General features: G+C 34.3%; 2 protein-coding genes and 1 long non-coding RNA gene across 3 annotated transcripts; 2 read left to right on the plus strand and 1 right to left on the minus strand.

Annotated features, from left to right (window-relative positions):
• Positions 1-1250: 1250 nt before the first annotated feature.
• Positions 1251-4544, plus strand: LOC111020922 (uncharacterized). The gene is made up of 2 exons (XR_002602764.2): positions 1251-1638; positions 4129-4544. It is a non-coding gene; the product is annotated as an uncharacterized LOC111020922 (long non-coding RNA).
• A 1346-nt stretch (positions 4545-5890) lies between these two features.
• Positions 5891-9151, plus strand: LOC111020928 (phosphatidylinositol-glycan biosynthesis class F-like protein). Its single transcript, XM_022297724.2, has 8 exons — positions 5891-6145; positions 6234-6299; positions 6403-6445; positions 6824-6878; positions 7289-7337; positions 7716-7783; positions 7929-8037; positions 8793-9151. The coding sequence occupies exons 1-8, from the start codon at positions 5972-5974 to the stop codon at positions 8904-8906; spliced, it is 678 nt and encodes a 225-aa protein (XP_022153416.1). The 5' UTR covers positions 5891-5971; the 3' UTR covers positions 8907-9151.
• An 861-nt stretch (positions 9152-10012) lies between these two features.
• Positions 10013-12938, minus strand: LOC111020927 (uncharacterized). Its single transcript, XM_022297723.2, has 6 exons — positions 12615-12938; positions 11984-12241; positions 11721-11894; positions 11507-11613; positions 10984-11291; positions 10013-10782 (listed from the first exon to the last, which is right to left on the minus strand). Exons 1-6 carry the CDS (start codon positions 12744-12746, stop codon positions 10205-10207), a joined length of 1557 nt encoding a protein of 518 aa, XP_022153415.1. The 5' UTR covers positions 12747-12938; the 3' UTR covers positions 10013-10204.
• Positions 12939-13304: the final 366 nt, after the last annotated feature.

The raw sequence follows: 13304 nt of genomic DNA on the forward strand, positions 1-13304 counted from the left end.
TATTATTATTATTATTATTATTATTATTTGAAGGCATGCACTCATGAAAAACTCCACATAAATATTCTGATTTTACATGATAGATTTCCCGTTTATCGAAGTACGAAAGCAAAATGTTTTAAAAATGAATCGGAAGTTGAAATATTTTTTAGTGAATATCAACCGTTACTCTTAAACTTTGCTCTTCGAATTACTAAAAGAAAAAGAAAACAAAGGGAATTTCAATTGCCCACTTGGTGGAGTATTAAAAGAAATAAGTTTTGCTTAACTTTCAATGTAAAGTAAAGCCTACATTTGTGGCTTATGCTCATAGTAACCGTTTATGCTTTTTTATTATTATTATTTTAGTATAAAGGAATAAAAAGTTTTAAACTTTTGACGAATTAAGATATTGATTAATTTTAAATTCTAAATATTAAATAGAAACGGTGATCTAAACATATAACATTAATGAGGGGAATCGGGAAGTTAAAATATGGGACAGTAAAAGAATTAATTGAAGGTGGAGAGTTTCAGAAGAGAAACGAACAAATGAGGGGAAAATTGTGATTTGGGGTTTTCAATTTGAGACTTTTGGCCACGAAACAGTTTCGTCGCCCAAAGTCCCAAACATCGTCACTAAAACCACCAAAACGGTGCGTTTAGTTTTGACGAATATTGGGCGGGTGAAAACCCTACCAACCTTCGACGACAAAACCTTCTTTCGTCATCCAAGGGGACTTTTGGCAAAAAATGCAGGCCATCGACGATCCAAATTGAGCTGACTTTTGGCGACGAAAGCAGACTTTCGATAATGAAAGAAGGTTTCGTCGCCAAAAATTGAAATAGTGATTATTGAGAAAATAGAGATGTCTCAACCACTCTATTATATCCACTTGAACTAAGTATAGATCAATTTTATTTTATTATTATTATTGTTTTTAAGTACAAAATATTGGGGAGGGATTCAAACTCATAACCTCTAAGAGGTATATGCTAATTACCGCTGGATTATGTTCGCTGATCAAATTAATGGAATTTAACAATTAGGTTTAATTTGACTGATAAAGATAAGATTAAAAATTAAAAATTAAAAAATGACTTTCCATAAATTATTTTATAAGGTGGAGAGTTAATGGAAGTCCAAATCAAAAAAAAGTGTATTGAATATATATATTGCTTTCTGCAGTAGTAGTGTAGTACTAGTACATAAACTAAACTAACAATACAAAAAATACATAAGATTTAAAATTACAAAAAGGAAAATTAATTTCAGTTAGTCACGTGTCGGTGGCCTCCTATACTATAATAACATCCATCCCCCCATTACTTTCATTTCCATAGCTTTCTTCTCTCTCTCCTCTCTCTCTTTCTCCCTCTAGCCGCTGAAGGAACTGTGGTGGGTGGTGAGTGTGTACAGAGAAATTAATCTTCAGAAAGAAAGATTCATTTGCGACCCGGTGAGTCTGGCCGAGTTAGGCGCTATTCGACTCGGCGGCGGCGGCGGCTGGTTTTGCCGGAGGAAGAAAAACAGAGAGACGAAGACGGAGAAGAAGATTGAAATTAAAGGGTGTATTATGGGATTTTGGCAGCAGATGATTTTTCCCGTACGCCGTGTTTGGCTCGCCGTTTATGCCCGCCTTAAAAATCCCAAAAACGGTGAGTTTTTACTTTCTATGCCCTTCCCAATCAGACGAATTAAAATTACAACCAAAACCTTCTCCTCATTTATTCATTTTTTCTTAATTTTATTTTCGATTAAAAATCATAGTTATTTATATTTTAAGGTTACTTCTATAGTACTTTAGGTTGATTTTCAAATTTTTTAATTTAGTTTCCATAATTATTGTTTGATTTCGATTTGGTTTATATAATTTTAAAAAGTTTTCCTTTGATCCTTGTGGTAGAGTTAAATATCGTGAATGGTTCTCCAAAACTGAACCTATTTTCTCTTACTTTTACTTAGCCCTACACAAACTAGTACGATCAACTCATCCAATTAATTAAATAGAAAATATTAATTTATTGCCTCATAAAAGAAAGTATCACATCTCCCGATTTTTAGATTTAGTAAAATTGTAGGATCAAAGTATGAACTATAAAGACAAATTTTAAGTCATCAATTCGAAGACTAAATTCGTAATTTACACTGTATTTGACCTTTTGATTAAAAAAAATAGAACTATTAAAAAATATAACTTTTAATGATCCAAAATTTGCCGTCTCCATTTAATTTTTTTGTATTTAAATATTAATAACAGACAAAATACTCTTTCTTTATAGAAAGGAAGAGAGAATTTTATGTATTAATCAAATTAAATTTTGCTATTCATTATAATTTCTATGGGGAGATTAAATTAAATTATATGGATTCAACGGTTATTACCGGACATCAAAATATGGGTTCTGGATGAAATGATAAGATAATTTATTAATATTGTAATTGAAAATAAATCCTGTCAGTTCTTCTTTTGATATTATAAATTTTACAAAGAGAAAAAAACTATCTGAAAAGATACCGACACGTCAGCAATTAAATGGGTGATTATATAGTTGAAATTCCTTGAGTCGGTTGGTGATTAGTTCTAATCATAATTTAATTGAGTTTAGGGACATTAAAAATAAATAAATAAAGATCAAATCCCAAGTGGGAAAAGATCCACTAGACCGACCCCCACTTTAGGGGAAAAAAAAGAGAGCTAGCCCCTAAAAAATCTTTAATTGTTTTTTTTTTAAATAAAAATGAAAAAAAGCAAGATGGGAGAATTCGAACTAAACTTTAGTTTGGGTTAGATATCGATTTATTTATAATTTTCTTATTCTTTTAATTTTTTAAAGATTATATATTTAAGGTGAAAGGTTAAACTACTCATGTACGAGAGGAGTAAATACCTTATTTTTTTTCTAAAACTTTTTAAATATTGTATTTTAGTTTATCCATTATACACGATGTTAATTAATAATAATTATTTAGGATTATCCTAAAAATTCAAAGTATTAATTAAAGTGACCTGAAAAATTCCACTTTGTAAAATTGTAATTAATTAAGTAACTTTATAAAGTTGGTTTGGATAAACATCTTTTTCACTCAAAGCCTCTTTGATGCCCCCTTAGTCACAAAAGCATTGTCAATGGCTTGAAAAAGAGGAATCAACGTCACAAATCACCTCCTCTCTCTCTTTTTCTCCCTTTTTTTTTCTTTTCCCAATTACTATTGTTCTTTTAGGGGGGAAAAATGCTTCCAACAAGGAATCAGGTCCACTTGGCTGACCCTTTTGGACCACTTCTTCTGGTTGGGCATCTATATTCGTGAGTTTATTAGGTTGGGTTAAATCTCATTTGTTTGTTTGGAGAAAAATAATCGAAAAAATAAGTTATGTGAGTTTAGTGAGAAAATCTTTTTTTGAATACAATATGTGGGGATGAGAGATCGAACTCACGACCAAAGTTGGAGGGCTCGCTTTGGTACAGTGAGAAAATTTCATGGATTTTCCTTTTGTTATTGTATTTATTATATTTCCTTCCTGGGTTGGCTTCCTAATTCTTTTAATTTTAGGCAAACATTGAACATGTTTTATATGTATATATGTGCGTATCAATTAGATCAACGAGTAACTGAGTGAAAAATCCCTAATTTGTTACGATACCTGGTATTACTATTGTATTTAGTATTTGTTTGAATTAGGTAAACTCTTGGGATTTTACTTTTGTTTTGTATTTTTTTTATATATAAAATAATGTGTACTCTTTAGTTGTCATGTATCTCATGGCTAATATTTATAAAAGTACTTTCAAATTAAAATTTACATATAAGATAAACTAATTTTAAACCAGCATATTTTTAAAAGAAAGCAATGTGACCGTTAAATAGGTCCTAGCTAGGTAAAGACAAACCATTTTAATGTGCTCATAGTTCAGTAATTAATACTTGCTCTTTTCCTGGAGGTCGGAAGTTCGAACCTCCATACCTTCAAGTGTTAAAAAAGATCATTTAATTCATAAGAGTTACTAGCATATATTAAAAAAATGCGGAAAAAAAAACTTCAAACTTAATTATAGATAGTTATTAGTTTGATTATCAAAAACTAAAAACTTATGGTTATCAGACGGACCATAAATGATTCCTAACTTGTTGCTTGTGGTTAACAGATCAAGGACTTTTGAAACTTCACGACGATGTAGAAACATGCGGCTATCAAGATGTGAAGGTGATGTGGGAGATACTAAGTAGATCAGAAACCGAGCTGATAAATCACCACCACCAAATAAGGCGGAAGCACAAATCTTTTTGGAAGCCTTTGGTGTGGTCTAACCCTAACTCTAACCATGATCCAGTTAGAACAACAACTTTTCCAACTTTCGACCCAATTTCATAGGGAGACAAGTCAAGTCCTCTCCCATTTTCAAATTCCTCGAACAATAATGATGTGAAAAGCTTATGTTGTATCCTTGGCATCCTTGCTTTTTAGGCCAATTTTGGGCTTAAAGTAAGTGAAGTTTTGTAAATACAAATAATAATTGCTTCTAAAAGATTTCTAATAAAAAACCTGAAATTAACACTTGAAGGAATCATCTTCCCTTTTGTTAAAGCTGTGATGTAATGTACCATTCACAATGACTTTGGTGCAAATCCCATGTATCCCCCAAACTTTTTCTGTTTTTGTGTTGGATTTTTCTATATTAATTTAAAATTCATAGAGATTTTTACTTTCTTGGATAGTGAAATGTTGGAGTTGGAGATACAATTAGACAGAACTAGGTATGATTTAATATGGATCTAGTTTCGTGCTTTTTACGATATATTACTGGATAAGATTGTGTTAGAAAAAACTCATGAGATGAGATTGTATTTTGTAAGTTAACATTAAAAAAAATGAGCGATTATTTGACATATTTCTATATTTATTTTTTTTAAATATTCTTCAAATTAAAATTTTGAAAATTTGTTTCTTATTTCTTTTAGTTTTAAAAATCATCCATAAAAACATATATGTTTTTTGTTTTCATTTTTTAATCGGTTAATTTTATTGTTTCAATATATATATATATATATATATATATATATAACATATTTAGTAAAAAAAAAAAAAGATGAATATAAGAAAATAATTAACTTAGAAAACACATCAAACAACAAATTGCTATTTTTGTTCCGTTAAATTACAAATTTGACCAGCTTTATTTCAATTTGATCTTGTAAATTTAAAAGTTTTAATTAATTGGTCTCAATAATTTAGTAAGATCCGCAAATAGTTTCTAAATTGTTATTTTCAAACTCAAAAAATCCACCAATTTTCTTCTATTTCTTGCTGATAACATTTAGCTTATTATCACATAATTAAAAACATGTCATATATTCACTATAGTAATAACAAAAATAATTTACGAGTTCTCACTAACTATATAAACTAAATTAAAACTTTTTCAATCATATAAGAACCAAATTCAAATGAAATACAACCTAGAATAATCAAATTGAAACTTTATAAGTAAAAATAACAATTTAATATTAGAACAAACAATTAATTCTTTTTATTGTAAGTCAACTACAATGTACTATAGATTTGTTTAGATTTTAATTTTAACAAGATTTTCTTGTAAGTTAATTACATACATACGGTTCAATATTACAAATTTAACTTTAGATTTTTACAAAATAATAATAATAATAATAATAATAATAATAAATATTTTATACAATCAAAATAATTAAATAATTATTTTTATTAAATAATAAAATATTTACTAAACATGAAGCCTTAGTACATAAATCTCAACCTTTAACATTTTTCTATTTTTTTTTCTAAAAACAAAATCGTTTTTCTATTTTCTTAAAATTAAAAAACTATCTATGAATTTTACGTAAAAGTTTGTTTGTTTGTTTGTTTTTTCTAAAAAGAAATACAAAACTAATATTTAAAACACACTTCCAACGCCCCATTTTCTTTTCTTTCCCATTTCTTTGCCGTACGAGCTACGAGAAAATACAGTCATGGCGACGGAGAAGGAGATGGCCAGTAAAGCCCCGACTGCCGTATCGATTGCGGAAGCCTTCCTCGTCCACCTGATCTGCGGCTTGGGGCTAGCCCTAGCTCTCTGGATTGCTCGATACATCTACTCCACCGATCTCATCTCCAATCCTTCTCATACTCTCTTCTTGATTTGGGTATTTTTTCTCTCAATTCTCTTCTTGATTTCGTTTCCTAATTTACTCCCTGCATTTTGAAAGATTTTTCTTCTTTCTCTCTGTTCAGGCTCTTGAGTGTCCGATTGTCATCCTTCTTTACAGCCGCTACCGTCTGGACCGAGAACAATGCTCGGTAAGGTTGACTCTCTCTTGTTTCACGATAAAGTGTATCGGTTGTTCTGAAATCAGATAAGAAATTTTGAAAAACTTGGACCATCTTCTGTGCGAATTTGCAGTACCTGAAAGCTGTTACGAGAGGCATACTTGGACTCCCTGCTGGTTAGTTGAAGAAATCTCATTACCATTTGGTACTTCTTTCGATTTTCTTTTGTTTAATTAGCTATGAGTGCTTTTGAAGTTGCGCTTCATCTGTCTTTCCAATTGAGCATTCTGAGGATCGAAATATTGTATGCGAAAATCGAAGACGTGTTAAATTCAATAACCATTTCTCGAAATGGATATTGCTCAAATTTTAGGTGAAATGAGATTTCAAATTTGGTGATGTGAGAGTATAGGTATTTTTGTTCCCATGTGCGTCCACGATCACTCTCTGGAGACTACCACGCATTTGTTTTTCTTATTCATAATGATTTGTATTTGTTTGGTTCTTCTCGCTCAACTTGTCATAATGGGATCAATGTGGCCTCTATTATGCAGGTGCTGTTATTAATGCTTTTGGAGCAATAGTTCTAGGCGCTCCCGTTGGTGCTCAGTACGTGAATAAGTGACTGAAAAGCTATATTTTCATCTCCCATGGATTCCAAATTTTGAATCAATTTTTATATTTGATTGGAAAACTTATACCAGAATTTGTACAACAAATAAGGCAAGATCTGCTCCCAGCATCAGCTGGCATTTTATTTTATCACCATTATGGGAACATTACTTTGGTTTTGGTCTTCCTTTTCCAAAATAAAGCTTAATCCAAATTGTGAGTATTTCAAGTGGAATTTTACTTGGGAAGATTAATCGACAGTATCATCAGTCATGATTTGCTGTTTTATAATTATGGATATTGATGTTCCACAGATTTAAGCTTTAAGGCTAAATCACGATAATATTAATACATTTGATACTGAAGTGTTTTTGTGTACATGGTCTGAATACTTCTTCTTGGCACAGATACTTCTCGAAGACCCTTAACTGGTCACTTGTGATGTCATTGTTCAATGTGAGTAAGCTATTCTTAAGATATTTCCTTTGATGACTATATCTCTAACTATATTGTTTCAATTTCTTCCACCTTTTTGAATCCTGTTATATAGTCATTGGCTGTTGTTTTACATCTTTGTGAGATGGATAATGGGACCTATATTTTCTTTTTTGGTTTTCTCAGGTTATGGTTTTAACCCTTTAAATTAGTTAATGACTATTATGAGATTCATGGAAGTGGAGCTTTCTCATATCTGGATATTTTTTCAGTTTGTTTTGAGGATTATTATCATCGTATTTACTTTCATGGTAAATGTTGTGCTGTGTTAGAAACCCTTCCCCTTCTCGTATGGATATGTTAGTCCTTTATTGATAGTGGTTTTTGCTCGTCTTGTAGATCGTGCCTTCAGCATGTGTCTTTGGTTCATCATGGATGGACTGGCAGCGCCTATTTGCTTACACAAAGTAAGGCTCCTGATGTGTTATTTATCTCTCTTTACTTGACGTGGATGCATTCTTCTACTAGCAAAATATTTAGTTTTTAACAAAGGTAAATACAAACTCAGAATAAAATGTTTATGTAAAGGTAGTCGATGCTGTGCAATTGCAGGCCCAATGGAACTATTGATCATATGATATGCATTCCAGCACATGGGGCCATTATTGGAGCCTGGTTTGGCGCATGGCCCATGCCACTTGATTGGGAAAGGCCTTGGCAGGTACTATTTTTCCATACTGCACTTGTGTTTTTGCCTATAAAGCTCGGCCAACAAACCTCATTGACATTAAATAGTGTCATTTGATAATCTCTTGTTTCAAAGTTGATGAACTATAAAATGGTACGTCTGGGCATCCCAAAAAAAATAATGAGTCAAGTTTACTTACCTCTAAAATGTGATCTAAGCCGATAAAAAGTTATATGATAGAGATTAGTTTTTACTGCATCTATTCGTGACTTCTAGGCATTCAAAGACAAAATAATGAGTAGAGTCCACTTATCTATAACTTGTGAACTTAGCTGATACATACGATAGTACTCAATTCTTTTCGGAACTTATTCATAAATGACAATTCACTACATTTTTTCATGTGACCATGCTGTTATATTGATTTGAATCAGATTTTGGGATATGGTATCAATTTATGTCTATTTGCTACCCATATAGTTCCTTTGACAATTCCATACTTAATGGTTGTCGCCTCTTGCTCTAGTGCTCCTAATCTCGATGGTCTTGATGTGGCATTAGATTAGGTAAATTATGTTTTGAATAAATCCTAAGACCAACTAGAATGCTCTCCTATTACAAACAATAAAGAAACTAACAGAGTTAGATAGGAGTGACATCAAATAAACCAAAGTCCCTTGTGTGTGTGAAAATGTTAAACCAATCATGTAAATTCAGGTTATTTTTCTTAGTTCTCTTGCATTGCATCTATGCGAACTCTATTAAATAAAGATCACTTTAATATGCAGGAGTGGCCAATATGTGTGAGTTACGGGGCAGTAATTGGGTACTCGACCTCAATGGTAGCATCCTTGGCTTTTTCACGTGTTCGAAGTGGCTTGCAGCACGTTAAAGGAGACTAACAACCATGTATTCTGGAGACTAACAACCAAGTATCCTGTTTTAGTTAGATTATTAATTTCCCCCCTCAATTGTGGGGTTTCTTCAGGTTCATCTTTTACAGCTAGGCATAGAATTGCACGATACTCCTTTTTAAAAGTTCTCACTATTTATATTCCTTTTTCTATCTACACATGAGCTGTTTCTCTGTAGCCTGTTGTATAATGCATGAAAGAACTTTTTTCCTTGCTCCCACTGGGGAAGTTTACATGTGAATTGTCTCTCTATATGGTGCTAAAAAATGCAGATTCATCTCCCTATACACTGATCGTGAAGGCCTCTTCCCTGCTTTGTTACTCTATTTTTGTCACCGGTAGGGAATACTTTTGGTTTCATAGAAAATAATTCTCGTGCATCCCCACCCCAAAAACAGATGGATAAAAAGAGAATAGGTGAAAAAAGATGAGGTCCTGTAGATGCGAAGGAACATGATAAATTCTTTCAGGACGTTTTTTCATCTGAGGTGATTCGTCAAAAGCCATTGCAGGTTGTCCGGAACCAGCCCCCCTTCTGCTTGTGGAGTTTGTGAGTGGACTGCCCATTTTCTTTTGATAGCTTTATTTATTCGTATCCGTGTGTGTGCGTGACTTGACAAGTTTGCTTATTGCTGGTTGGTCCTTTTACCTTTTTTTACTGATTCCAGTAGTTACTAGGTCCTTTTTCCCTTAGCTTTCTTTTAAATTTTCCAAAACAGACTCTACTAATTTAATTTCTCCCACCTACCCCACTATCTTTCGAGAATGCTTTGATCATCTTTAAAGAAACTCAGTTATTAAAGTTTCAAACCTAAAAGTTTGAGCCAGGACTCTGAAAGCTATCGGTCCACATTTTACCACCAGGATCTATCTGTCTACCCTTTTACCAAATTGTTGCCACAGTTCCGTCTTAATTTATTTATCAAAAGACTGCTGCTATTTGTTTGCCTGTGTCTAGAGATCCAGTCCAAGGGGAAAATGCATTTGGCAATGAAGCTTCAAACATCAAATCTTGTTCATGCAAAGTGTAACACTGAAGCTCATGGTCTTTCACAATTGTCGAGACAAGAAAGAAAGAGAAGTTATGCTGTTAGTTGATATAAACCATATATATATTAAGCACCTTTATATTTACAAAAGTTGACTTGTGAAGAGGCACTGGTTATTCATATATAGGTAAGATATTCGAGGATTGTTTCCTTTCTTTTCTTTTTTCCTTTTTCATTTTTTCCAGTAGATACTTGATGTACAGGCTTTAACTAGACGACCTTGAACAAAATCAAAGGCTATCTAGCTCGATCATCAGAATCATCGAACAAGTTGAACAGAAACTGAGGCAGAGAAGCTATTCTAGGCAGATTAAGCAGCAGCTCACCCACTGAATCATTTCTCGACATGGCTATGTGCTTGCCCGATTCGTAGCCATTTCGTGCTGGGAAGCCTTCTTGCTTCTTGATTTCATACGCCGGTGCAGAAACTGGGCTGGCGTTGCCACCAACATCAAGGTTCTTAGCCATACAAGGATCCTTCTGCAGAAGACAGCACAGGGAATTAACCCTAGCCATGATGGTCTGTTCCCTAGCCACGATGGTCTGTTCATCGGAATCGAATGCGTGCTGAGAATCGCCGAAAAGATACTGTGTAATCCCCTCCAGGGCATCTCTGCTCTGTTGTTTTTCTTCAGAAAACATGGCACCGTTGGGTGTCATCTGCTGCGATAGGCAGTGTCCGATATGACTAACGAAATCGCTAACAGACATTGATGGACGGATTCCAGGAACTATGACTTCGTCCCATTTGTTGAACAGCCTCAAATTCTCAGATCCATCATTCCTCACTTCTTCAGTCGTGTGATCTTCCACCCCTAAAATACACATTTAACCATTCAGAATATTTTCAGCGCAAAGGATAAAGTTCAGTTTGGACACAAGAATGTGCCTACACATTTTCAAGTAGAAGAGTCTTAGTTTCTCAATGGTTCATTTGATTTCCGATTATGTCATATTTGAGATCATGCTAAGTGAACCATACTTCAATAATTTCAGGTGTAGATTCGTGTCATTACCCGAGTTAGGTGATGGAGATTGCTCAGAATATTCTTCAGATGCGCCCGCAAGACAATCATGCTCTTTCATTGAAGAAGGCGACTGATTTCCAGATGGTGACACCATACCTAAACTAAAGAAAGTAGGTCCCTCCTCACTCTTCAAATCAATTCCTTCTTTGGATTCATTCGGACTATTGGTTTTAAAATATGGACATTCTAACACAATATCAGGTTGTTGGCTTAAAAAGTTGAGCCGGGGATCGCAACGTATGAGCTTCTCGAAATGCTTGTTTAACAAGCCTTGTGAACACTGCAGGAAATGTTTTCTGCAAAGTACATGGACTAGAATCAGTATACTACGACTACTAGTACAGAATTCACATCAAAGCCAAATCGACTCATTAAGCTTCAGACTCAAAAGAACATAAAGAGACAAAGTAGATATAACTAAGTTGAGCAATCTCTTTCAATGGTTTTTCGTACTCAAAAGAACAGAAGGGAATACACCAACTACAAGGACTTGACATTTAAAATGAGGCACCTGTATCTGCTTGCTTCTCCACCAGTAAAGTCAGCTGTTGCTTGCCATAAAGTGTGCTTCTTAGGTTGCGGATTTATCTCCCTAAAGAAAAGGGGCTGTCTCGCCAGCTGCAAAAAAGAGCGAAAACACAACGGTTAAACATATGAAGAACCAAGGTGCACACATTCATTCCATAACTTGGAGAGAAAACATTGGTAACAAAAATGTAACTCACCACCACGTCCAAAGTCCCGAGACCATCCTCAGCGTAAGTCGCCTTGAGCGCGACGATATCGGACCATTGAATCTCTATCTTGTTCTTAAGATTCCCGTCTAGAAGTTCCCAGACCAACTTATGCTTGGCAAAGTAACATTTTGCCACTAGATCTCCCTCGTATCTTGACTTGTACTGCAAATTAACACAACATTCTCAACACCCCATTCTACTAAAACAAAGGAAACAAAAACCAAAATTAACAGTTCCAGTAATTAAAGTACCTCCCAAGTACCAATCTTAAGAATTAGTGCGGGGAAGTTGGAAGCCTTGAGTTTGTCCGCAGCACTAAAAGCAGTGGCTCCCTTGTGGTCCTTTTTGCTCAAATTCGCTAATTTAGCAGTTTCTTGAGACAGTTTTGCTTGAATCAAATCCAACAGTGAAGGGCTCTTTTTGAGGTTCAAACCTAAGGGGCTTGGCTCATCTAGAGGATTCGACGGATTGGACGGTACACAAAACACATTGGCATCTGACGTCCGCTTCTGCAAATTCAAAAACAATCAGAATAACCAATTCACACAAAATAAAAACCCTAAATCCAAGTTCAGAACAAGAAACACAACTGGAGAAACAAATATCGTCATAGAATAATATCATTCAAGTACTCTGTTTCGTGTTACCCCCATAAGAAACCAGAAAGAAACAATCTTCTACAAACGAATTAAAGAACAAATCTATGATTGATTACAGAAGTACAATATTGAAAACAAGAGTTTGAAGGTTCAATCTGTTGGAATTCGCCAACATTTCGGGAACTGTTCTTGCGAATTCTTCGGTTCGTTCTTCATACAGAACGAACTCCGAAGTCAATTTCAATCAGATCACAGAGAGAGAGAGAAAAAATCAGAGCAATACCTCCGAAGAGAAGTGGGGTTTGGATCGCTTGTGAAATTGATCGAGAAGGTCTTCCAAAGAATCCTCAACCTCCTGCTTCAGCCTCTTCGTCCTCGGACTCTTCTCCGTCCCCGAATTCATCAGCTGAACCATCCAGCCTCCAGAAAAAGAAAATTAAAATAAAAAACCACCGATTCTCCAAGAACTCACTCGGAAGCGAATCGCTCTGACTGAGTCAAGCAATAGCGAGTCCGTCGACAAAGAAATCTCCGCCGGAGAAAGCAAGAGCGATTCGCGAATTACAGAGTCGTCTCTTTTGTACGCAGGTAACGGCTACGTCCGATTTCAACTCGGTGGAGGAAGAAGCGAAATCGCCGTGTTCAAACTTATACAGCTTTCAGACGGCAAGTCAATTTACGTAAATGCCCTCCTTCCTTCCACGTCAGCCGCCGCTCCAGTCCATTCGAGACTCCCCGGTGGCAATTGAAATTTTCCTAATATTCTCGTGGCAGAGATAGAGAAAATGCCAAAAGGTACGTAAATTGCAATTTTTTTTAATATAATTTTTGTTTTAATTCTAAAAAATTTTAGGAAAAAAAAATGAAGGGAAGCTTTATAATCTTTTATTTTATTTACATATTAACTTTTTGCATTTAAGACGAAGTACAAATCTTTTCGCTTCACCTGAAATTTACACTCAAAATTTATTGA

This window comes from Momordica charantia (assembly GCF_013281855.1).
Source record: "Momordica charantia cultivar OHB3-1 chromosome 8 unlocalized genomic scaffold, Mcharantia_2.0 BLBB01000008.1, whole genome shotgun sequence".
Taxonomy (NCBI): domain Eukaryota; kingdom Viridiplantae; phylum Streptophyta; class Magnoliopsida; order Cucurbitales; family Cucurbitaceae; genus Momordica; species Momordica charantia.

What these genes read in the sequence shown, in the direction of transcription:
- LOC111020927 (XM_022297723.2), bottom strand. Translation starts at nt 12,746, where the DNA reads ATGGTTCAGCTGATGAATTCGGGGACGGAGAAGAGTCCGAGGACGAAG. An exon ending in AACCCCACTTCTCTTCGGAG is followed by an intron (nt 12,242 to 12,614) that starts GTATTGCTCTGA and finishes TTGAATTTGCAG; the next exon opens with AAGCGGACGTCAGATGCCAA. An exon ending in TCGGGACTTTGGACGTGGTG is followed by an intron (nt 11,614 to 11,720) that starts GTGAGTTACATT and finishes TCTTTTTTGCAG; the next exon opens with CTGGCGAGACAGCCCCTTTT.
- LOC111020928 (XM_022297724.2), top strand. Translation starts at nt 5,972, where the DNA reads ATGGCGACGGAGAAGGAGATGGCCAGTAAAGCCCCGACTGCCGTATCG. An exon ending in ATACTCTCTTCTTGATTTGG is followed by an intron (nt 6,146 to 6,233) that starts GTATTTTTTCTC and finishes CTCTCTGTTCAG; the next exon opens with GCTCTTGAGTGTCCGATTGT. An exon ending in ATTGGGAAAGGCCTTGGCAG is followed by an intron (nt 8,038 to 8,792) that starts GTACTATTTTTC and finishes TTTAATATGCAG; the next exon opens with GAGTGGCCAATATGTGTGAG.